Source organism: Paralichthys olivaceus, chromosome 7, assembly GCF_024713975.1.
Source record: "Paralichthys olivaceus isolate ysfri-2021 chromosome 7, ASM2471397v2, whole genome shotgun sequence".
Lineage (NCBI taxonomy): Eukaryota > Metazoa > Chordata > Actinopteri > Pleuronectiformes > Paralichthyidae > Paralichthys > Paralichthys olivaceus.
Window position 1 is genome coordinate 2,513,939 of NC_091099.1, and position 22,312 is coordinate 2,536,250.

The 22,312-nt window shown below is 44.1% G+C and overlaps 1 protein-coding gene across 4 annotated transcripts in view; it reads right to left on the reverse strand.

Moving 5' to 3' along the window:
• The window catches only part of kiaa1549la (KIAA1549-like a), a 74,311-nt gene that overhangs the window by 25,580 nt on the left and 26,419 nt on the right, over nucleotides 1–22,312 (reverse strand). For 3 of the 4 annotated variants that reach the window (XM_069527707.1, XM_069527705.1, XM_069527704.1), the window contains exons 2-12: nucleotides 19,703–20,458; nucleotides 18,024–18,851; nucleotides 16,772–16,887; nucleotides 14,049–14,271; nucleotides 11,659–11,792; nucleotides 10,548–10,716; nucleotides 6,607–6,666; nucleotides 5,387–5,547; nucleotides 3,758–3,929; nucleotides 2,151–2,311; nucleotides 605–640 (exon numbers count right to left, since the gene is read on the reverse strand). In XM_069527707.1, coding sequence (XP_069383808.1) covers nucleotides 605–640; nucleotides 2,151–2,311; nucleotides 3,758–3,929; nucleotides 5,387–5,547; nucleotides 6,607–6,666; nucleotides 10,548–10,716; nucleotides 11,659–11,792; nucleotides 14,049–14,271; nucleotides 16,772–16,887; nucleotides 18,024–18,851; nucleotides 19,703–20,336 — 2,694 coding nt within the window. In that variant the 5' untranslated portion in view covers nucleotides 20,337–20,458. The remainder of the gene's footprint in view (nucleotides 1–604; nucleotides 641–2,150; nucleotides 2,312–3,757; nucleotides 3,930–5,386; nucleotides 5,548–6,606; nucleotides 6,667–10,547; nucleotides 10,717–11,658; nucleotides 11,793–14,048; nucleotides 14,272–16,771; nucleotides 16,888–18,023; nucleotides 18,852–19,702; nucleotides 20,459–22,312) is intronic. The other variant, XM_069527706.1, reaches the window with a different exon arrangement.

Genomic DNA, 22,312 nt, shown 5'->3' on the forward strand with positions numbered 1-22,312 from the left:
GGGCGGGGGGGGGCTTCATCTAAGAGGATAAGACAATTGGCTTGAAAAGAAAAAGGCAGACAGAGAGTGGGTCTAAGCTCACGACATGAGCTCCAGTCCCTTTTTATATTCTGCAAAAATGAAAACAGATCAGTTTGGTTTTCAGGTGTTTATGTTTATGAGATTAAAAGTGACTCCTGCTTGGCCTGTTTATTAGGAATCATCCGCTCCTTGTTAATTCAGTCCATCGACTCCGACCCAAACGATTTTATTCTTGAGGAACGTGGTTGTGAATTTTAACACTCCCTCATTACAGGTCTTTTACCCCCCCACCCCCACATAACTCCTCCTCCTCCTACTCCTCCCGCTGCCCATCGATCTCAGACGGCCAATGAGGATGGTGGAAGAAGTGATGTCCACAGCACAGAAGCCACATGCAAGAGTTTATCGGGCAACAACGACAGGCAGCACACAACACACCGATGACTAGCCAACAACCAAGCTGTAAGACAACTGATCAATGCAGCAAAGCAGCAACACATTCATCCAGTCAGTCAGTCAGTCAGTCAGACAGTCAGTCAGTCAGACAGTCAGACAGCCACCCAACCAGAGTCTCTGTGAATACCTGGTGGTGGTAACTGGCCTCCCGTCGGTATGACGTCTAAACAAAGAGAGGGTCAAAGGGAGAAGTCACATAAAATATTTCTGCATCAGAATATTTGTCAGGAAAACCAAAAAAAAAATGGTTCAAACATTTGTAAACATATTTGTCTTGTGCGAGGACGGAATATTTTAGTGGTGGTCGAAGCTTTTAAGCCTTTTGATCTCGACAGAAATCTTCTGTGTATTGGTTTATTCAGAGCATCGAGAGTTTCCTCCTTCACTCCCTGAGCGTCTGTAACTCTGGTGAGCGGGTTCGATCTCCTGACTGAGAGTCACAGCTTCAACTTTCACAATCAGAGTGAAGCTGAACTGTAGATCAGTTAAAAACACTGAGAAGTTTAAAAAAAAACATAGTTTATCTCCAATATTCTGCAGCAAACTTTTAAAATGTGAAGAACTCTGAACAGAGTTTGGTGAATTTGTTACAGCAGCAGCTCTTCTGGTTCAGGAAGCCGGGGATCATGGGTAATATCCAGCTTTCTGTGAGTGGGACGACACAGTCAGAGCTCAACACGTTGATAGACTTTGTTTTTTTTTGCTTTACTCGAGAACCACTTAATTCCTCGGACACATCCATCCATTGTCTCCCAGGGTCCAGAGGTAAGTATCCATGTAGGCGATCCCAGAAGTCCCTCGCCCTTGCCACGCTTTCCAGCTCTTCCATAGGTAACCCCGAGGCGTCCCAAGGCCAGATGGGATATGTAGTTCCTCCAGCGAGTTCTGGGTCCACCTTGGGGGTCTCCTCCCAGTTGGGTTTGCCCGGTAATCCTCCAACAGAAGGCCCCGAACCACCTCAAATGTCCGATTCGGACACGAAGGAGCAGCGTCAGAGGCTCACCAGCGTTTCACTCGTTTCACCGACCACAGTGACACAAACATTTCGACCTGATCAACCCAGCTGGTAGGAATCTGCTTCTCGCTCATGCTCGTTTAAAATGATTGATTTCCATTTAATCTCCAATGAACTGATGTTGAGTGAATGCTACAGTTGTGAAAGGGCCAACATCACCCTGAGGTTCACTTCCAGCACACTGAGCCCTGCCTGTTCCCACTCGGCCGATTAGACTTTGCAGCATGCATGATTAGCGATGACTACGGGCTATTGGGCTGCGAGGAAACAAACGATTGAGGCGCGCACAGATGGCATTCAATTTTTTCTGACCTGAAGGAATAACTCAACACAATTGATTTGCTGTGCGATGTGTCACATATTCAGAGCCGGGCTATGTAACCTTATGTAAGATTTGGTGTCTGCGGGGAGGTGGAGCGGGGCGACGTCTGAACATTTCCGGGACGCGACGTGACGCCCCGAGACGAACAGTTGATTTTGGAGAACAAAGAGAAAAGAGTTGGAGGACCATGGCTGTCTCCGCTTGGCGTCCACACTTCGAGATCCTCAAACAAACTTTGAAACTGGCCTCATTTCAATCCCTGGTCTTATTCTTTGCTTTCCCTTTGTTTTTCTGCAACAAAGCAACTAACCGCCATTTTAAAATGAGAGACTTTACCTTGGAGCGGGTTTTGAACGACCTGAAGGCGCCGCTTTTGAAGATGACCCTGTTCCTCTTGCACAGAATGAAGGCCACCATGCCGATCACCACCATCAGCAGGAAAAGAGGCGTCAGGACGGCCATGATCCACAGGTTGCTGGGCGGGATCTTTACCACGGCTGCAAACACACAAACACAAAATTCATCTATACACGATTGTGCCACTGTCTCTCAGACCTGAACTCGGTGCTGATCGCTTGTGATCGGATCTCAGGTTAATTGAATTTTGAATGCATGATAAAAAAGTGTGATGGAAAGCAGTGGTTCTCAAATGGTGTCCAGATTCATCCTTTAAATCTATTTATGTGTTCATGGGCTGAATATATTTTATGTCTAATATCTTTCGAAGACATTTCTCGTGCAGTGTTCTTTAACACAACTAAAGAATATGTCAAATCATTCTGAAGGACACACACATTGCAGGGGGTCCTGGGCCGGAGAAAAAGATTATAACCTCTGATTTAAAGTACAAAAAGAAGAAGAAAACAAATAAACAATAAATACGTTTCTCTTCTTCTCTGCCACGAAACAGTTTTGCCAGAGGGATGTGTTTCCATCGTCAGGACGAACCCACTTTGTTTCCTCTGAGCCCGTAGAGCCAAACGAAATGAATTTTAGAGGAACACTGTGTTCAGTTTCCGGCCCGAGCCCCGTGAGGAGGAGCTGTGAAGGACGCTGAGAGTTGTTGGTATCTCTGCAGTTAGTTAATTACAGATTCTGAGGGAAATGTGAGGGAGAACAAGGTACGAAGGAACACTGTCCTCTGCAGCCGCCACAGGACGAACATCCTGCTGCACGGCTCAATATTCTCTGAAACAAACAAAATCTCCTGAACTTTACGTTAGATAACACAATCTTTGATTTTGAATTCATGATTCTAAATGTGTGTTGACGTTCTAAGGTTTTATTGGCTGCGGAGGGCATTATGGAAATTTATGGAAATTTATGGAAAACCCAAATGCTACGGAATGTCACTGGAAGCCAAGATCGCTACGCTTGACTTCAGCAGATAAACCCCGAAGAGTCGTTAAACTGGGAGTGTTCTTGTCCCCGTGCTGTCTCTGTGATGGCTCCTGAAGGAGACACGTGCTCTGTGAATTGACTGCACGCGTGTAATATCTACGCACGCTAACGTATTAATAACTTAATGCAGAAAAAGGGGCAAAAGAAAATATAAGATCCATATTTCTGATTCAATTTATTATGTATTAAGTTTAAAATAAGACTAATATAAACAACAAGACTTGGATCCTTAGAGTGAAATGAAAATCCAGAGTGGTGTTGGTCGACTTTAGGTCATTACTCTCCTTAGTTTAATCTTCAGAAAAAGCTAAATGTACGTTTTTGATCTTATATTTATAAAATAAAGCAGGGGCCCGGTGGTAAAGGGGCCTGATGTCCACATAAAACCCCAGATCAAGCAGAGTTCAGTGAGGTTTCATGAGGGTGCTTTGGTGACGCTGTTCTAGTTTGAGTAAATAAAACTTTGCATCGTGTCTCTCGTGCCTGACTCCCTCAGACGCATGAGGTATGAGGACAGTGGCAGAGCAAGATAACGAGCTTACGTTCAGCCTGCACTTGTACAAAGTATCCCAGCGTCAGAGCCATGGTCTGGGAGTCCAGACTGCTGAGGGTCTTGGCAGCAGTGGTTCCAGTGATGGCTGCTCCATTCAGCTGGGCGTAGTACGTCATCTCCGCAGGGTTCTTGGGGCCGGGCAGTCGACGTATGCTCACCATCTGGAAGAGAAACAAAGAGAAGCGTCCAAATATCCGACCTGATACTGACATTTCTTTAATTGGACGACATAAACGTCCACTGCATTGAGGCACAGCTTCATCTCAGCACCAAACCATCCACAGTCCCTTGTCGACCGCTTGCATGACATAAAAACACGGAGGTCATCGACACGATAGAGTGAGCCCACGACCCGTGGTTGTTGCCCCCAAGGTGCTTCTCGGAAAGATTTAGTTCTGTCCCCTGGACGGCTGTACCATCCACTGCCCCTTCAATTCCTTTTTATTATGATCAAATCCGTTACAAAATCCCCCTCGTCCGACCTCCTCCAGCCCCTCACCCCATCCCAGACCCTCCTGCCCACGGACACGGGTCTGCTCTCCGTGGCTTTTGACCAAAAGAATCATTATCTCCAGCAGCACTTTGTTTAGTTTGATTTCCTTGTGTACCTTGAAAGGTGCTATTTAAGGTCCAAGGTATAATAATAATAAAATGACTTGAATTATGACAACTAACTGAAATTATCATCATAATTAAACATCATTGGAATATGTAAATAAACTGCTGGAAGGGATCAAACGCAGCTTTTTTTACAATTACAAGTCATTAATCGATTATCAAAATACTTATAGAACTTCTAAAATCTGTACAAACTCTCGATTCATGTTCTCAAAAGAAAGTTTTAGTTTATTTGAAAGAAAATCAGCACAACACATCCGCGGACGGATTCAAGACAGAGTCCTTTATCTGCTCAAACCTAAGATTAGAAATGTCTGCTTTATCAAAACTGTGAATTGGCTCCATCGCTTTGATCACGACGAGCCATGTGCTGCGAGATAACTGCACTCGGGGAAGACACTCAAGGAAAACTGAGTCACTCCAAATCTCAATTTCCTCTCATCATACATCAAACATCTTATTTAAATTTGACGAACACATCACAGGATTTAATCAAGTCTGCTAATTTGATTTTGTCGTAAAAAGAAGGGATGTGTGTTATTAAATGGCTGGATGATTTCTCCTCTGACTGCACCCTCCCTCCTCCATCTCTGCAGCCATTAAACCGGTCGTCTGTGACTTCCCATTAAACCTCAGGGGAGTGCAAGGCATAAATCCTGGGAGGAGTAAATCGTTGTCTTAATTTGTACAATATGGAACACGGGACAGGAAGGTGACACGTACAGAAAATAACACACAGGCACACACACGCACAGTTTCAATGGGAACTATTAATTAAAGTAAACGACACGACCACTTCTCCTGAGTTTTAGAGCAAATAATCGACAGCATATCTTGACTTTTTCAATAGTTTTCCTTCAGTAGAATGAAATTCTATTTGCAGAAACTTTGTGTAATATATGTATAAATATGTATAAATATGAGATAAATGTATAATCCATCTACATCGTCATCATGACAACAACACACATGATCACAGTACAATCCCATCCCCGCCCACCTGCACAGTGTAGCCCCCTACGGTTGTGGCCCGCCGGGATCGGGCCGCCTGCGAGCCCTGCCTGCCGGCCACCAGGAAGAGCTCGGCCAGACGCTGCTCCATCAGGTTGGCGAAGCTCTGGTAGTTTGCCTCCAGGGAGGAGGTGTCCACGTCCTGGATCACTGTGAGGACAGAGGAGACAGGACGGAGGAGGAGTTTAGAGAGGACAGAGGAAACCAGAGAGGAGATGATGATGGTGGGAATAAAAACATGGACATGAGAATGACCGGACGATCGTTCAGTAAAATGCTCGATATAGGAATGGACACGTGTCCCGACATGGACCAATCAATAGACCGGACAATCGCCTGCAGGGTGCGTGTTCAGGGACTCATCAGTTAGAAGTTATTGGTTTCCAAACATTCTATACAGACTTTGTCCTGTGTGTAAGATTGTGTCCATATATTCTGTTTCCAGTGTTTCGCGCCTAGTTGCGTCTGCATTAATTGAGCTTCCACTTCCAGCACATAAGAAGCTATGCCAGCAATAAAAATGCCTTCCACAACAAATTAGTTTTCTGCTATAGCGACATTTAGCGCCTGAAAACCAACACAGGACAACAAACAGTATTAACTTCTGCCCAGTCAACATGACTCTGTCCCATTCAACATTTAAATCCTGGTGTTGTCTCTGACAAAAACAAACACGTATCATCACACACACACACACACAACGCACGCACACACACACACACACACGCGCTTGCATAAATCTTGCCTCTGAGTGTGTTTCTTAGAGGCTTTAAGTGAGACGGAGCTGCGGACCCAGACACACACACAAATAAACACACATACAAACACACACCAGCATCATTCACACCCGGGCCGTGATGAGATGTGAAGTGATCTCTCCCTCTGCCCCAGTCAGGAAGCTGTGAATTATACATCAATAGGTTTTTCCCAGGAACAGAGCAACTAAAGACACTGAGCACTGCCAGCGAGCGAGCGAGCGAGGGAGCAGGCGAGGGAGCCAGAGAAAAGATGGAGGTGTGGAGGGAGAAAGGGAGGAAAGGAAAAATGTAGAGGGTCAATACTGTTGTGCTGAATTGCACAACAGTGTGCGGCAGGGCATTTAACTAACTGCTGTTTTGTTCGGTCGATACGGCTCTTGATTACGGCTGATCACCCAGCAGCGACGTGTGTGTGTGTGTGTGTGTGTGTGTGTGTGTGAGAGCAATTTACCTGTTATCACCCAATAGTTCTTCGTTGCCATGGACGTGTTGAGATTATGGTATTCAAGGGCTGGGGAGGGAGAGAGAGAGAGAGAGAGTTCTGCAGATTAAAGAACCATTTCAACCTTTCATATCAAAACCTTTAATTTAATTTTTTAAAAATTTATTCAGGTGTCAAGATGCAGCAAAACGGAACCCAGCCTTCATTCGTCTTATTATTTGCCCGCGGTGACATGTTGAAATGCCTTCGAATGATTCAAAACATTCAAATCAGAAGCACAGGAACTATTTTGTGTTGCAAACAAACACTGATTTCTGTTTCGTGTGTGCATTCAGAACTTACACACAGGAAATGTCTTTCATGCGCTGCAGTAAAATAAAATAAATATGTTCCAGAATTAGATTTTTTGACTCTGGCGTCATGAAAAATGAACATTTGAAATAAATCTTCATGCCTTTGATTTGTCTTTCTGATTCTCACTCTCAGCTTTTTGGATTAAAATCTCTGAATCACTGAAGTCACGTTGGATGCGACAGTAGCGGGGTGTTTGTGTGCAGCAGCGAAAACACGTCTGCGGAGGATTTGAACAGTGGCCCCCGGCACAGATGATAAAATCCGATCATACATTTCATGTCAGGGTTTCATTATCAAGCTTTTCCTTTTTTTTCCCCACTTCCTCTATCCACACACATCCTCTACCTGTTTACCTCCTGAAACACCTGCTCCTCCGTCCGTCTTTATCTGCTCATCCACTCCCTAATTCACCGTCGGCCTCGTTCTCCGTCCTACTCATCTGTCAACCCATCCATCCTTATTTCCCATCTGCCTGTTCCACCATCTGCCTCAGACCGAACTCCTGCGAGCCGTCGGCCGAGCGCTTTGTTTAGCTCCAGTCAACGTCTCACTGTCTGCTGCCGCCTCCCTGATGGATCCGTGCAGGAGCACATTTACATTAACCGAGCTCCTCTCCGCCTGGAACCAGCGCACGTCAACACCTGAGTCCAACGGCGTCGACGTGCTGATGTTCAGACTCATGTTCGGTGTCAACAGCACAAATCGAGGGAATTCATCTCATCAACACACCAGCTGGAAAATGTCGTTTCATTATTCACAAAAATGAAAGAAAAAGGATTTTCCTACAAAAGCTGGACGCTGCAGTTTCTCAGCACACGTTACGGAGAGTTTTTTCAATATATGAGCCAACAACATAAACATGCAATGCTGTTTGTGTTGCATGTTAATGTTCGAGGGACAAATCCCGGGAGCGGCTGAGTCATTACGCCGAGAGCAAAAGATGTCAGGTGTCGTTACAGAGGAACAGGGGCAGCAGAGGGGCAGGAGGCCACGGTCTGTTGCAGCCAATGCTGGTTTTTAACCTTCGTCCACACGGCAACAGTGATAAACACGTGAATAAAGTTTAACAACAGTCACAATTTAACAAAAGTTGTTTTGAACCAAAATTCTTAAATCTCTACACGATTCCTAACTCGATTTGTCGCTCGGCTCGGAACCTAGAGTAATTAGCGTTTGAACTCTAATTCGAAAGGCTTGCGACACAACGCCCCCTTTGATTGGATATCTATGAGGAGTGTCATTGTGTTATTTCCCACATGTGTTGTGTGTGTTTCCGTGACTAAACGTCGTTGGAGAGCAGACATATTAGTTGGTGGTTTCTCCTGGTGAACGTCAGTCGTGTGGTCGTGTATGAACTCACAGCAAGACTCCCGATCACGAGACAGCGAGTGGTATGGTGTGAACCGCCATCTTTGAAAGTCGTGTAGTCTGAACTTGTGTCACAGCAGCGAGAACACAACATGTTAATGGACCTTTCTATGTGGGGTTTGTATGTTCTATCCGTGTTTTCTCCCACAGTCCGACCACCTGCAGCTGAATTGAATCGTTCACACACACGTTATCATCCGTGTAAACAGAGTCAAGGTCAACACTCAGGATTTAATCACACGAGAAGCGTTCGTCCTCAATCAATGCCTTCGCACCAATCAACGCCCGGACTATTATCCCAGATGTGTCATTAACGGTTTCATCATTTCAAACGGTTCAATATTAACTTGCTCATTGTTTCATCGTCAGTTAAAGACGCTGTGTTTGTTCTGGAGTGAGCGGACCCGGTGGTTTTTATGAGTTTGGATGTGACAGTGAGAAGTGTGAGGGTTTGAGCCCTTTGGGTGATGAGAGCCCACACAAACAGATACTAATCAAATCTCAACAGGCTAAAATTAGCTCATTCAGGGGCCGTGGACGACCGACTGCCTATGGCATGATTCAGATGATGGGAGCTGTACAGCTGTTTGCCCTTTAAAAGGCTCACAGATGGCATTAGAGGCTGCGGAGGAATACAAACACAGCTAATGCGCCTCCTCTCTGGGTCTTAGGTCTTTCACTTATGTTTGTAATGTCTTTTAATAGAAAAAGAAAACAAACACAGCCTGTGTGAGATCCTGCAGTAAATAACGTTCACTTGGACTCATGTCTATTATCGTGTCGTCTGGAGCTGACGCATGAGAAACACACTGAGGAGCATTAGGGGCCTGACAGAAGAAAAGAAAACGACGGCAGGAGATTGAACATTCAAAGAATAAATCTGAACTAAATCAGAGGACGATTCTGGTCCATTAGCTGTGATCCATCAAACACAGTGAGAGGAGCGACTGACAGAGAATTATATCCATGGAGCTTCCATCAATATCTTGCATTTGCCCATTACCAGATATTTCAGTTTGTACGAATGCCGCCAACTACATTCTCCTGCACTGACGCAGTTTTCAGAACAGAATCTTCAAGGTGATACTGATCAATATTAATACTGATTATCACAATGTGTTTATGTGCCTAAAGAGAAATAATTCACCATTTCATCTACGCAAGGCCTCTTGTAGAGGCTGCGTTACCGCGCACTAGTGTTACTAGTTTGATCAATTCTTAAAATGACGCATTTAATCTTGAAGTATCAGGTTTATTCCTCAACATTTTCACTGATAAACTATTTGTGTCACTCGTAAGAACTAGAACACGAGCTGAAAGGAGGCTCAACCGTCATCGCCAGGTCGGATCCCCTTCACATCACTGTCATCTGAGACACTGTTTATGCAAAAAATATTGATCACTGTAGCTGTTAACGCGTAGAAAATCTGATAAGTGCTTTATTTTGTAGGAGACAGGACTAGAGTTTCCTCCTGTGGTGTGCGCTCCATCGTCTGACACAGTGTAGAGTGTTCTTGAATTACCTCCTTTGTGAAGGTCACACATAGGCTCAGGCATGAATTATGCATCGGCCTGTAGTGGATTCAGTGGTTCTCTGCAGACACGGTGTTTGTTGAGCGCAGCCAACACACGGTCGTAGAGTCTGTCTGAGTCCAGCAGCACACGGCTACACAGGCTGAGGACATCAGCTGTTATGTAATGACTATAGAATTAGAATCAAGAGACTCGTTCTTTAACTTTAACAAACATTCGAGGAGCCGTTACCAAAGGAGGAGGTGTGCGTGTGTCACACTTCCTTAGATTCCAGCCTTTCTTTGAAATGAAAGTTGTATGATCAAGAAAATAAAGTCAGATCAATATGAATTTTTGGCTCAATACTGATATATCGACCAATAATATATAACGAAAAAGAAAATGTGTTTTCAATAACTATGACTAAAAAGAAAACACAAATACAACCAAATAGAAATTCTATTATGATATTTCTTTACTTAAAATGTGAAATTAATCTTTTATGCCTTGTTTATTCTGCAAGATAAAAAGTTCAACGCATCTCCGCAAATTTACTCCCGATTCCAACAACACTGTGAAAAGCTCAAACCGGCCGGGCTCTAGTAAACAATACAGAATTTAAAATATTCAAACATCAGCTGTGTAAATGTTTCACGAGGGAGGAAATATATTTAACTTGTTTGTGAACCCATCATAAATAACGTGGGTGTACTCACGCTCAGCGATGACGAGGGGAGGGTAGAACAGGAAGTATCCCACCAGCTCGGCAGTCAGCTGGTTGAGGAGGCCGCTGGAGATGGTCCCGTTGAGGACGGCGTCCTGATTCTTCACCACGTAAACCAGAGAGACGGACGGAGAGCCGGGCTCCTGGGACACACTCTGGATCTGAGGGAAAACACATCCAGAGATTTTAATATTTCATTTCAATCAACCAATCAAATAAATCACTGCGCGCCCCCACAGGTCCAATACTGAAATGATTATTCTATTCTTTATTTATGGCAAACACGCAAACAGGCGGCAGGCGGCTCATGCATAATTCAGACGTTCATACAGAAATATCTAATGGTATCATACCAAATGTCTAAGATGGCCATAAAAAATACATAACAGAGCCCCAGACACATTATGACACTTTGAACGAACAACATTTTTTTCTTTCTATAATAAGACCGGTGTGGCGCCTGGAGAAGAATGAGACTAAGTTACGGGAGTAAAGTGGATGATGATACAAGATACGAAGAATTCCCATCACATTTCCTCACGAGCATTAATATTTCACAGGATGAATTATGAACGGACCCTGAATCTGCTCCGTGAGACCTGCTCACTTAAGAGTGAGTAACGACTGAGGGCTGACAGGCGGAGGGAGAGGGAGAAAATGAGAATGAGGGGAAAGAAGCAGAGAAAGAGGAGAGAGAACAGAAAGAGAAAACTTTTTTAAATGATTGACTGAGGCTCTTACTTACTCTGATCTGAGTTATTTATTTATTACCTTCGCCAAGGAGGTTATGTTTTCATTCCTAAAAACTCTGTGAAACCTGGTGCAAGGATGGGACAAGGGTCAGGGAAGAACCAGTTAAAGTTGAGGGCAGCTACAGCAAGAATATAACAAATAGAGCCACAAACTTGTTAATAATGTGGATTCAATAGAGAACGAACAGTTTATTGTGTCCTCAGTAGTTTTAGAACAATGTCCAAGACAGATTCAGGGTCAGTTTAAGGCGACTGTCGGACCTTTGCAGAGTTGTGTGCTTCACAGAGTCTCATTCTAATTTGATTATGTGATTTAATTTTAGTGTTTGTTGCAGTCAGAGTGTGCAGTACCTCCACAGCGAGCCTGTTGTACGTCTCCAGCACTTTGTCCTGAGCCTCATCGAAGGCGTTCTCCAGCCTCTGCTCCAACATCTGGACAAAACTGCAGGAGTAGATGTTGTCTGTCGGGCCGACGAACCTCAGCACTGTGGAGAATCATCATGAGAGGTTTTATCAACAGTTCTTTAAACAATTTAAATTGGAATTCACACACACACACACACACACACACTTAATTTTTAAGACCAATGTGAAGAATTCACATACAGCAAATATCAGTATTTTCTTTAAGTTTGGGTCATTTTTAGAAGTTGTACACGTGTTTCTGGAACAAAAGCAATGTTAGCATGACCCTGATGAGTGAGAATCTTCACAGATATTTGCATTACGTTCATGAAAAAACTTTACTTTTACAGGATAAACAAAAAAAGATTAGATGTTTATTTGTTGCATTGTCAATTAATTTAAAGTTTCATCATTAAACATCAAGCCTCAACTACATTCTTTGTCATATAACATCTTAGAAATCATTGCCATTGTTTTGGTCTGTAATATTAAAGTGTCTGATGTTTTTGCTTTGACACATTATTTGTTATTTAAAGTTCAATTATTTATATTAAATTATGTTTAGTTGGTAAAATTCATTTACTTGCTATTAGCTGCTTAATCATTATGCAATTATCTCTTAATAATTTCTTGCTCCAGTATATTTTTAATTTTATGCTAATTATTAATGATGTTTGCTCCAAATGTTCCATCAGAGCAAGTGAAGTAGTTATTTTCATCTATATTTATCAAATCATATATTAGTTCAGTACCAACTGCAGTTTTCTGACGTCAGAACTACGAACTGAAGTTCTGGGACGAAGCTGGAGGAAGAGGAATTATTCAAAAACTGCAACAATCTACTTAATCAAAGTGGAATCTATATCTGGGTCTGGATTTTAGGTATTAAAGAAAGTAGCGCTCTGGATAGACGTTAAACCAGAGAAAGAGGATTATCACCACTATCGAGAATGAGAACCAGAGAGAGTCGCCGGTCTGCGTCACACGGCTCCACACCGGCAGGAGCAGGGTAAACAATATTGAGTCCATCAGCAGATTATAGAGGAGGTTATTAAGGTGGTCACCCTCTGTTCTCTCCCTGCTCTTTGTCTCCCTCTGTTTTTTAAAACAACGATATTCTGACCTAAATTCAAAAACACTGGTGCTTATGAGATCTGTTTTTTTTTTTTACCAGTCTTCCCTGCTCTCTGTTTGTCATTCCTCAGGAACTGTCGACCCAGTTGGTAATCGTATGGAAATTGCGCTGTGTATGGTAAATTGGCAGATACTGTGTATTTACGGTTTATGAGCTAAAGAACAAATGTGGATTTTTTTACTGTGTCACACTACAGGCAAATAAATGAGACATTTTTATTTAGTTGGTTTTCTAAATGTTTTTTTCCCCCTCTGGCTAAGACTGATTCCTTAGTGTGATTATTAAAGCCAATATTCGATGCCAGGTGGATTATGTGAGAATTTGAGAATATATATATATATATATACACATTCTACACTTTGAGGTTCTCCGTCGAGCTTCACTGACCATTGAACAGCAGCCGTGGCTTCAGGGTTTGTGTTGATACTCCTGTTTAGTTAACGTAGAGCCGTCGGTCGAGGTTAAGGAGAGACTGTGGTCTCTGCTGAATGCTTCACATAATATAATTTCCCTAATGATTAAAACAACAATAGTCTGTTATTTTTGCCCACGAGGAGGCAGAACACCACACTGCTGATTGACATATTGCACTTTTTTGAAGGATGTGCAAGTTTTTACATTTTAAATGTGAATGAGCGTAAATAAAAAACACACACAGAGGCTTTAGTCCAGTTAACAGCTGCACAGCTGAATCTAATCTGAACACAGTGGACAAGACATGAATTGAAAAGTTTTAGTTCAAGTTTCCAATTTTTCAATCTGCAGATGCATCGGTTTTTTTATTAATTGCCCAGATTTTTTTCCCCCCCACTGGTCCCACAAGAATCGAGAGTGTGGGCATGTGCATGTGTGTGTGTGTGTGCGTGTGTGAGTGTGTGTGTAATGTGAGTTTTTAAGAGGCTTAAGAGACAAACTAAATGAATGGACCAATTTTCCTTTGCTCTGCAATCATGGGAGTTTGTATGGGATTTAGGGTATCAGAGACGAGTAAGGGAGAGCAGACATGTAATCAGTATTTTCTAATTTGGTCTCTGCTCCACTCTTCCCCTGTGTCTCCCTCCCTGTGCTCTCGTTGCCTGTTCTCATACCCCCGCCCTCCCCTCCTCCTCTCTGCACGGCTCTAACATCATCATCATCAAACTGTTTTTTGTTGGTTTCCTGATGTAAAAAGTCGGATCTTCCTCATCTTCATTCCCTCTACCTGTTCTCAGCTGCAGGTGAATGCTCGGCGTGGGCATCCAGGTCGCCACAGGAACCAGAACCGCCTTCACCAGCGGGATGTGCTGCCTGATGTCCGACAGCAATTTGTCAAAACCGTACACGTTCAGCGCCTCGACCACCTGAGACGCGATGTAGATGGTTTTCCCGCTGGTGACGTAGTAAACCAGGGTCACGTTGTGGGGGCTGCAGTCGTCATGTTCCACCTGAGACGGACAGAAAAGGAACGTTACTACATCTACACCTGTTCCCACAAAGGCTGTGTGCGTGTGTGCGTGTGTTCCTGATGCACGCTCTGCAGACGAGGAGTAAAGCAGCTTCCTCTCATACATGTTGCACTTGAGCTGTAGATTTAGGATACAGACACTTCAGACTATGAATATTTATAATCTCTGTTTAAAGCCAGATCTGACTCCAGGGCTTTTTCTTTTCTTTATTTTTTTTTTAGGTTGAACCTTCGTCATAAATCTGACAAACTGTGTCCTGGAAAAACATCCAGACAACAATCAGTGGTGAGTCAAGGCTTGTGTTTGAGGAGCTGGAAACCGCCCACCTTCCTCCACTTTAACCACTCTGAGCAGCTGTTGTTACTATGGTTCTCTTCTCTCATCTCCTCTTCACTCCTTCACTGTCCTCTCCTCTCCTCTTATCTCTTCTCCCTTCCTGTCCTCTTTCCCTCATGTCCTCTCCTCCCTTCTTCCTCTCCTCTGTTAGCTGGAAGCCCCTGGCAATCTTTGTCTTATATTTTTTCTTCTTAGTGAAACCATATCTCATTACCTCCCCCCCCCTTCCTCTGCTCTTGTTTCTGTACCAACAACAAACAACACAATATGTACCTGCCATCTTTACTTCTTATTCAAGCGTTCACCAGAGCTTCAGCCTCAGCTTCTCCAGCAGCTCTTCATTTTTTAATTTTACTCAGCACCTCATTCTTTTCTTCCGGCAGCTCCACATTTGAGTTTTGCATTTCATTAGAAAATAAGCAGCGAGCGTTGAGGCTTATTCCTCAAATGGAACGAGCGAGGAATCAAATAAATGTCCTTCTGTGTGCTATAGCAACACTATCACATGTCACAGGATCTTATAAGCATTTATCGATTGTTTTTCTTTCGAACTCTGGGGTTTAAATATACGGCCTTGCACTCTGGAGAACCTCGACCTCCCCCCTGCTGTCTCTTCTCTCTCTGCCAACGTCTGAAGCTGCACAACTGGACAATTCTGGCAGCAAATTATGGTCAAACATATTACACAGTAATGCATCCCATTAAGTTCTGTTGCATGCTAATTTCACGCTGCTTCACAATCCCTGTCCCTGCAGAAGATTTACCCATCATCAGCGCCTCTGGACCCTGCCTTCATATCACGGCTTTTAAAGCACCGGACAGTTTTATGCCTTGTTGTTGTCGTTGCTGCCGTTTCTCAATAGTCGGATCCAGATTATCAAATAACAGTGTACGTTGTCTGATGGAGAGGAGGACAAGTGAGTGGTTTTGTTTTGTTGTGTGTGTGTGTGTGTGTGTGGCAGGGGGATGAAAGTGGACTGGAGCTTAGAGACACTGAGTCACTCCCTGTGCAGTGCTCACAAACAACTGGATAAAAATAGAAAAAGCAGGCGGATGAAGACGGAAGACGGACAGACAGTGACATGAAGGGAGGTGGGCGGGGAAGACAGGCCGACGGACGGACAGGGAAAACAGGAGCAGCTGGCAGAAAATCAATCGACTTAAACCTGGAGAGCAATCAGATAGAGGGGCAATGGAGGGGGGAAGCAAAGAGGGAAATGTAAATACTGAGGAAGTATGAGGGAAGAGGGCGAGAGAGTGATTGAGCGAGGAAGAGGAGAGACACAGAAGATGAAGATGAAACATAAATAGACTGAGACTCTGGATGAACAAATCAAAACAAAGACAAAAAGCCCGACGAGGAGTAAAACTGAAAGATCACTTGACAATAATTTATTCAGCATTTATCTTCCATTAGCATGTGTGAGCGTAAGTGAAAGAGAGAGAGCGTGCATGAGTATGAGTGTGTGTGTGTGTGTAATAACCTCTCGACGCAAACGCTGCCTCACTGTAATTTCAACAGGTAATTCTTATTCAGACTTCCAGCGCCGCCCGCATTAGTCACCGCTCCCTGCTCGTCTCTAGCATCGTTCAGGCGAGTCGCAGTGAGGCGAGCGAGAGCGGAACATGTCCAATACCAAGGATGAGCGTAAATTGACGAGTGAATAAATCTCCGCACCCGTGAAGGGCCAGCAAATGTAAAATGTGAAGATTAGAATTTTATCGCACAAACTAGCGTAATTAGCTAGTTAGAGTAAATACACTGTGTTAACTACCCCTGCGTTTACGAGCCACTGATGTATTTACTGAATCAAGCTTTCCCATTTAACTCACATGTCTGTCTCACTGCTAACACTCAGTGTGTACGCGCTGCTCAAAAACCATAAAACTGTGTATTTTCCAAGTTCACACTAAATATAATTACATAAACTAAACGTAAAACATCCTGATGAACCTGCATCTGATAACTGACCTGTTTTGTCGACATAAATCTATCGACCACATGGACATTTATCACCCGCTGACCTGTGATTATTTACTTCTGTCCCGTCTTTATCACCCGTTTACTAGTCCTGGACTTGGTGGTTACAAGCCAGTGAGCTGCGTTTATTAGCCCCACAGATGGAGGTGAAGATAGACCGACCTGTGCCGAGGCCGCGGAGTCGTTCAGGGCTCTCTGCAGCGCGTGGCTCAGTCCTTTAGACAGATTCTGCTTCAGGATCAGGTCCAGGCGGTTCCTGCGAAGCTCGATGGACAAAACTGTGAAGGAAGAAAATGTTCACGATTAAATATCACTAACGGTTCATGTTTGGCTTGTTGGTAAATACAAAATATCTGTATGAATAAGTATTTATTCAGTAAGATGGTCACATCTGTTTAAATGTCTTCTCTGTGACTGGAACCTGAAGTCCGTCCCTCAGTAAAACCACAACGTCCCTGAGTGTAAATCCAATCACGGGCTCCGATCTCCGGCTTCTTATTAATCTCACTGTTTACACTCCAGGAAACTCTGCCCTTCCTTCTGTGCAAGATCAAATTAATTTGTGTGCATGTAATTACAGCTTGGTCACACAATAGGTACATTAAGTGCCTAAGCTTCTGAAATGGTATTTAATGTGTATTCATTATTACTCTGTAATCGTTTTTCCACTAGAACGGACGAAGCCTTCCTGAACATATTGTTGAATACGTTGGAGGTAAATTGATAAGAATGAACAACCTGAAGAAACAGTAAATTATCTGAATATGAGTTTGACCCCGAGGTATTTTCCATTCATGCTGCTTTGTTTGTCTTCTGTTATTTGTCTCCCACACTTCAGAGTCACATCGAAGGAAAAAACTTCTGAGATTTTGGGAATAAAGTGGACATTTTACGAGAATAAAGGCATAATTTCAGTGGGAATATCAGAAGAACAGCCTGTCTCCTGTGTTAAAGTGACAATCTTAAGTCAAACTTTAAGTTTTACAAATAACACAATATTTAATATTTTGTCTCATCAGCTCCACAGAATCATCAGTATCAAGACTTTTAACCAAACAGAACTTGAAGAAATCGTCTCTTTAGTGGAGAAGAAAATATTGGTCGACATCTGAAATAATATTCAAAGGGTTTTCATAGTTTCTCAATGAGATTGTTTCAAGGTTTTGGATCCAGAAGAGATCTTATTGCTGCTAATTTTCTGAAAAAAATGTTTTTTCTTTATTCTCGTCAAATTACAACATATTAAAAGGAACAGAGATCTTTTTTTTTAAACGAGATTCAGAACCAAATTGATGGAACGTTGGATCACATTTGAATTAACAATTCGTAAATTTGAAATCTCAGATCTTTCTGAGATTCTTCCAGTTCTTCCTCCAAACAATCCCATAATGATAACGGGACACGAGTCTCGTACCTGTTCTGACCCAGTACTTCTCGGTCACGTTGCAGGGTAGAGGACCTTCCTCTGCAGTGGTGCTGGACGGAGGTTCTGTGGTTGTGGTCGGAGGTGGAGTCGTGTGGTCCATGAACACAGTGGTGACAGGTGCCATTGTTGTTGTGGTTGCACGTGTAGTAGTGGTCGTAGTTGTTGTGGGGGCAGGAGTAGTTGTAGTAGTAGTGGTGGTGGTAGTAGTAGTAGTAGTAGGGGGAGGGGTGGTGGTAGTAGTGGAGGTGGTGGTGGTTGGAGGTACTGTGGTGGGGGTAGTAGGGGCCGGTGTGGTCGTGGTGGTGGTGGTAGGCGGAGACGTAGCCTCTGTGGTTTGTCTGAGGCTCGTCGTCGGCTGCGTGGTCGTAGCAGCACTGATATTTGGTAGTGACGTCGCAGCACTCCCAGTGGTCACCGCCTGCATCATCACCTCATCAGCGGTCACAGTCAGAGTGGTCGTTGAGGGCATCGTCGTGGTTACCGTCGTCAGCTGAAGGCCTTCACCGGTCACAATGTCCTGGCTCGTGCTGTTCGGAGCCGTGGTGGATTCTGGCGGCGTTTGTGCGGTCGCCGCAGCGGAGAGCGGTAAAGCTGACGTGGTGGTGGTCGATAGAGATGTCTTTATGGTGGTGCTGGGCGCGGTCGTTGGGCGTGAGGTGTTTGTGGTGCGTGCGGGCACAGTGGTGTTCCATTGGTGGGTGGAGAAAGGGCTGGTGACGTTGGCGGGAAGTGTGACGTCGTGGTCGCCCACTGTGGACAGCAGGGACTCTGGGACGGTGGGCAGGTCCCAGGCCGGCAGGTTGTTCACCGGCTCGTCTGCAGGGAGGAAAACATTCAGAGGTCAGAGGTATTAAAGAACAAGTCGGTCGTTGGGTGTCGTTTCAAATCCTAACAGTGAATTGATCTTATTATGTGTTTATATGCAAAGTTTAATGCGTCACACTGGTCTGAACCACGGAGCTCCAAAAATATTACACACACATCAAAGTGCATTACTGCACTAGTGACAGGTTCCTTCATTACCATGAACACACAGTTTAGTCTGAATAAATCTGGACTGTTACATCGTCCAAATGACAAAGGCAGCTTCCAAACAACTTTGGTCTCAATCCAGAATATTTATCCTGCGCTCATAAATACTGACGGGAGCAAATGTGTGTGTTAAAGTGAAAGTAATGAAATTTATTCAGAGCTGAAAATCAGCACAGACAAATGTGCTTTTTGCTCCTGTTTGAGCAACGTTTGCCAGAAACTGCAACATTTGATTGATTTGATTGTTTTTAACTGATCTCTGAAAATCCAGGTTTCTTCAACAAGCACCTGCAACATGGAATAATTTACAGAACAATCTAAAGCTCAACTCTTTTTAATCCTCAGGGCAAGTTAGGTTTTTAATTTGTCCTTTTTCTTTAACTCTAACTGTTCCTGTTTTAGTAGATTGACTTGTTTTAATTGATTTATTTGCTTTGAATAATATTACATTATTGAATATATATAGAGTTTACGATTGCTCCTGCTATTTTGCAAATTCTACTGTTTATTTGTGTTTTTCTTTGTGTCTTGGGATATTTAGTTTATTTCTATATTGGGCTCTGTTGTAAATGAGGTCTCTACCTCAATGTATTAGTCCCGAGTTAAAACAAATGTTCAATGAGTGAATTTACAACCTGAACTGAAGCTGTCGTTGCTGTTGGAGGAGCTGCTGTTGACGGCCACCAGAGTTACGTTGTTTGACCCTGCTGTGGGACTGTTTCTGTTACTGGGTGGAGAGGATGAGGAGGATGAGGAAGGCAAAGAGGAGGCCTTTGCTGCAGAAGAGGAGGAGGAAGAGGAAGAGGAGGAGGCCTTTGCTGCAGAAGAGGATGAGGAAGAGGAGGAGGCCTTGGACGGCGATGAAGAGGAGCCTCTGGTCCAGGCAACTTTAGACAGCAGCCCTAAAGGTTTTCCCACTGCTGGTGCCTGAAACTCTGCCGTCTCCGCCAGCATGGTGAGGACTGATGAAAAAGCCGCCTGCTCTCTTTGGCCCTCTCCTTGCGCATGCAGCCCCTGCTCCCCCAGCCAGGCGGCCGGGTCCCTGGGCATGTTTGGCAGCTCACCCCCCTCCCTGTCCACTGGCCTCCACTCAGCCCCAACTTCAGCCCAGGCACCAGCTCCCGTCAAAATCCCAGTCTCCGCAAAGACTTTGCCACCTGCTCCGGGACGCACTGCTGCTTCTGTTTCAGTCCGAACTGCCGTTGCGTCCTCCGCGAACACTCTGTCCTCAGACCAAGCTCCGGGGTCGTCGAGGTCCGCCCCGTCCATCGCCTCTTTGTCTTCACCCCAGGCTCTGTCTCCAATTTCAGGGGTGGCTGAGAGGTTGGAGGGAGCTGCAGGGTCCAGAGGCAGCACAGCCCGCTTCACTGAGTCAGGATGACCTCCCTCAGCTGAAGGAAACAAGGAGGACGGGGGGAAGAAGGGATGTAGGAGAAGGAGAAAAGGGGGGGGGTGAAAAGAAAATGCAGAAACAAGTGTTTAATTAGGAGTTGTGGAAAGCAATAAGATCAGTGTTTGACTCATCAGTGCCATAGGGCAGGCTGTGGCTTCTTTGGAAATTCATCCATCATGCACGTCTCCCACGCACGCACGCACGCACACACACACACACACACACAGCTGCAGGCCTCAAATCATTAGTCCTCATAATGCCAACACAACTGTTCAACTGCCAGGAGATTAAAAGCTGCTCTGCTCACACTCACAGGCATCATGACACACTCCTCATCTGCTCTGTGGCAAACACACACTTATTCACATTCAACTTATTTCTTTCCTCTGTCTCACACACACACACACACACACACTTTTCCAAAAGGATTAACAAAGAAAAGATTTTTTTAAAAACATCTAAAACTGCGACTGTGGAAAAAGAGTAATAATGTCTAAAGTAGGTCACTTATGTTTTTAGAGGATAAAGCATAGGGAATTAATTTAGATGTTCCCGAGAGAATAAATTGGGACACACACTCACACACACTCACTCTCACAACCTAATCAGCTGTGATTTCACAGATACTAATCTGATCTGTTAGGTTAGCCATGCTACCGCGTGGATTTATTATTCCTAGAACATACACAACCACTCTGACTCCGACTCTGAGCTCAGACTGAAATGCACTGTGGTTCCTCAGCAAAGCTTGATGAGAGTTTTTGTAAGTAACGAGCGTTTTATGGAGTCATTTTTTAATTTTAACCTTAAAACAGCAGTTGGATTAAAATGAGTTTGACGGTTTACTGACTTGGAATAAGGAGAATGTTTCCTCTTTCATTCCAAATTCTCTGATCTTGTTCTATCTATGCATCGGAGGCTTCATCAGTTGGTCAGACTTTGTCTCTTCTAAAAATAAAAACCATGTCATCGCTCGGACACGGAGCCCGACAGAGTTAATCACCTCGTGTGACGTCAAGGGGGCGCTGTTGCTCTGTAAAAGTTAATTAGTGTTGCTTTAAATTTGACACTATACACGGAGCAGCAAAGATAACATCCAGTCAAAGCCTTTAGCTTCAGCCATTATCTCCATTCCCTGAACCGGCCTTATCTCGTCGGTAGCTTCAACAAGGCCAGAAGCTTTGGCCGACTGAGGCGATTACCTAACATGTCCTGTCTCAAAGGCACCTTGCAGCAGCGGGATTGAAAAATGAAAAACATAAAGGTTGACCACCATTACAGGGTGAAACGGTTTATTGCATCTGATCAAGATTTGTTTTTTACGCCAGAGAAGAAACGTTCAGCTTTGGCATCGAGCTCCTTCTGTTCTCCATGAACGAGCGAAGCAAATGTAGGGCAGAGTATTTCTTTAAATATATATTTAAGGGCATGCTCATTTCACCCTGCGAATGTGTTTAGTGTGTGTGTGTGTCTCACACTTCCCACTCTCCCTATGTGTCTGCGGAGGGTTGGTTAATTAAAAGACAGTGATTCTGAGCGAGGGAGGCTTTACAGGACCATCTCTGAGCTTAGCTGCTGTGTATCCTCTGGACACCTGCTATAAACCATCACGCTGTTAACTACCACCGCTGAGCAATTCCAGCTTCTTCAGGGTCTGCGTTGTGTGTTTATGCCTTTGCTCCATTAGTCCGGTAGAGAGAGGATAAAACAACAAAAGCTACAAATGGCAGGGGCGATTACTCGTGCTCCGCGGGGAGAGTAACATGCTCGTTAAACTTAACTGAAGAGTCATCTTTCTTTTTGTTCCAATTCATCTCATCCAAAACCAGCTTTACAGCATGTAGTGTTTCAC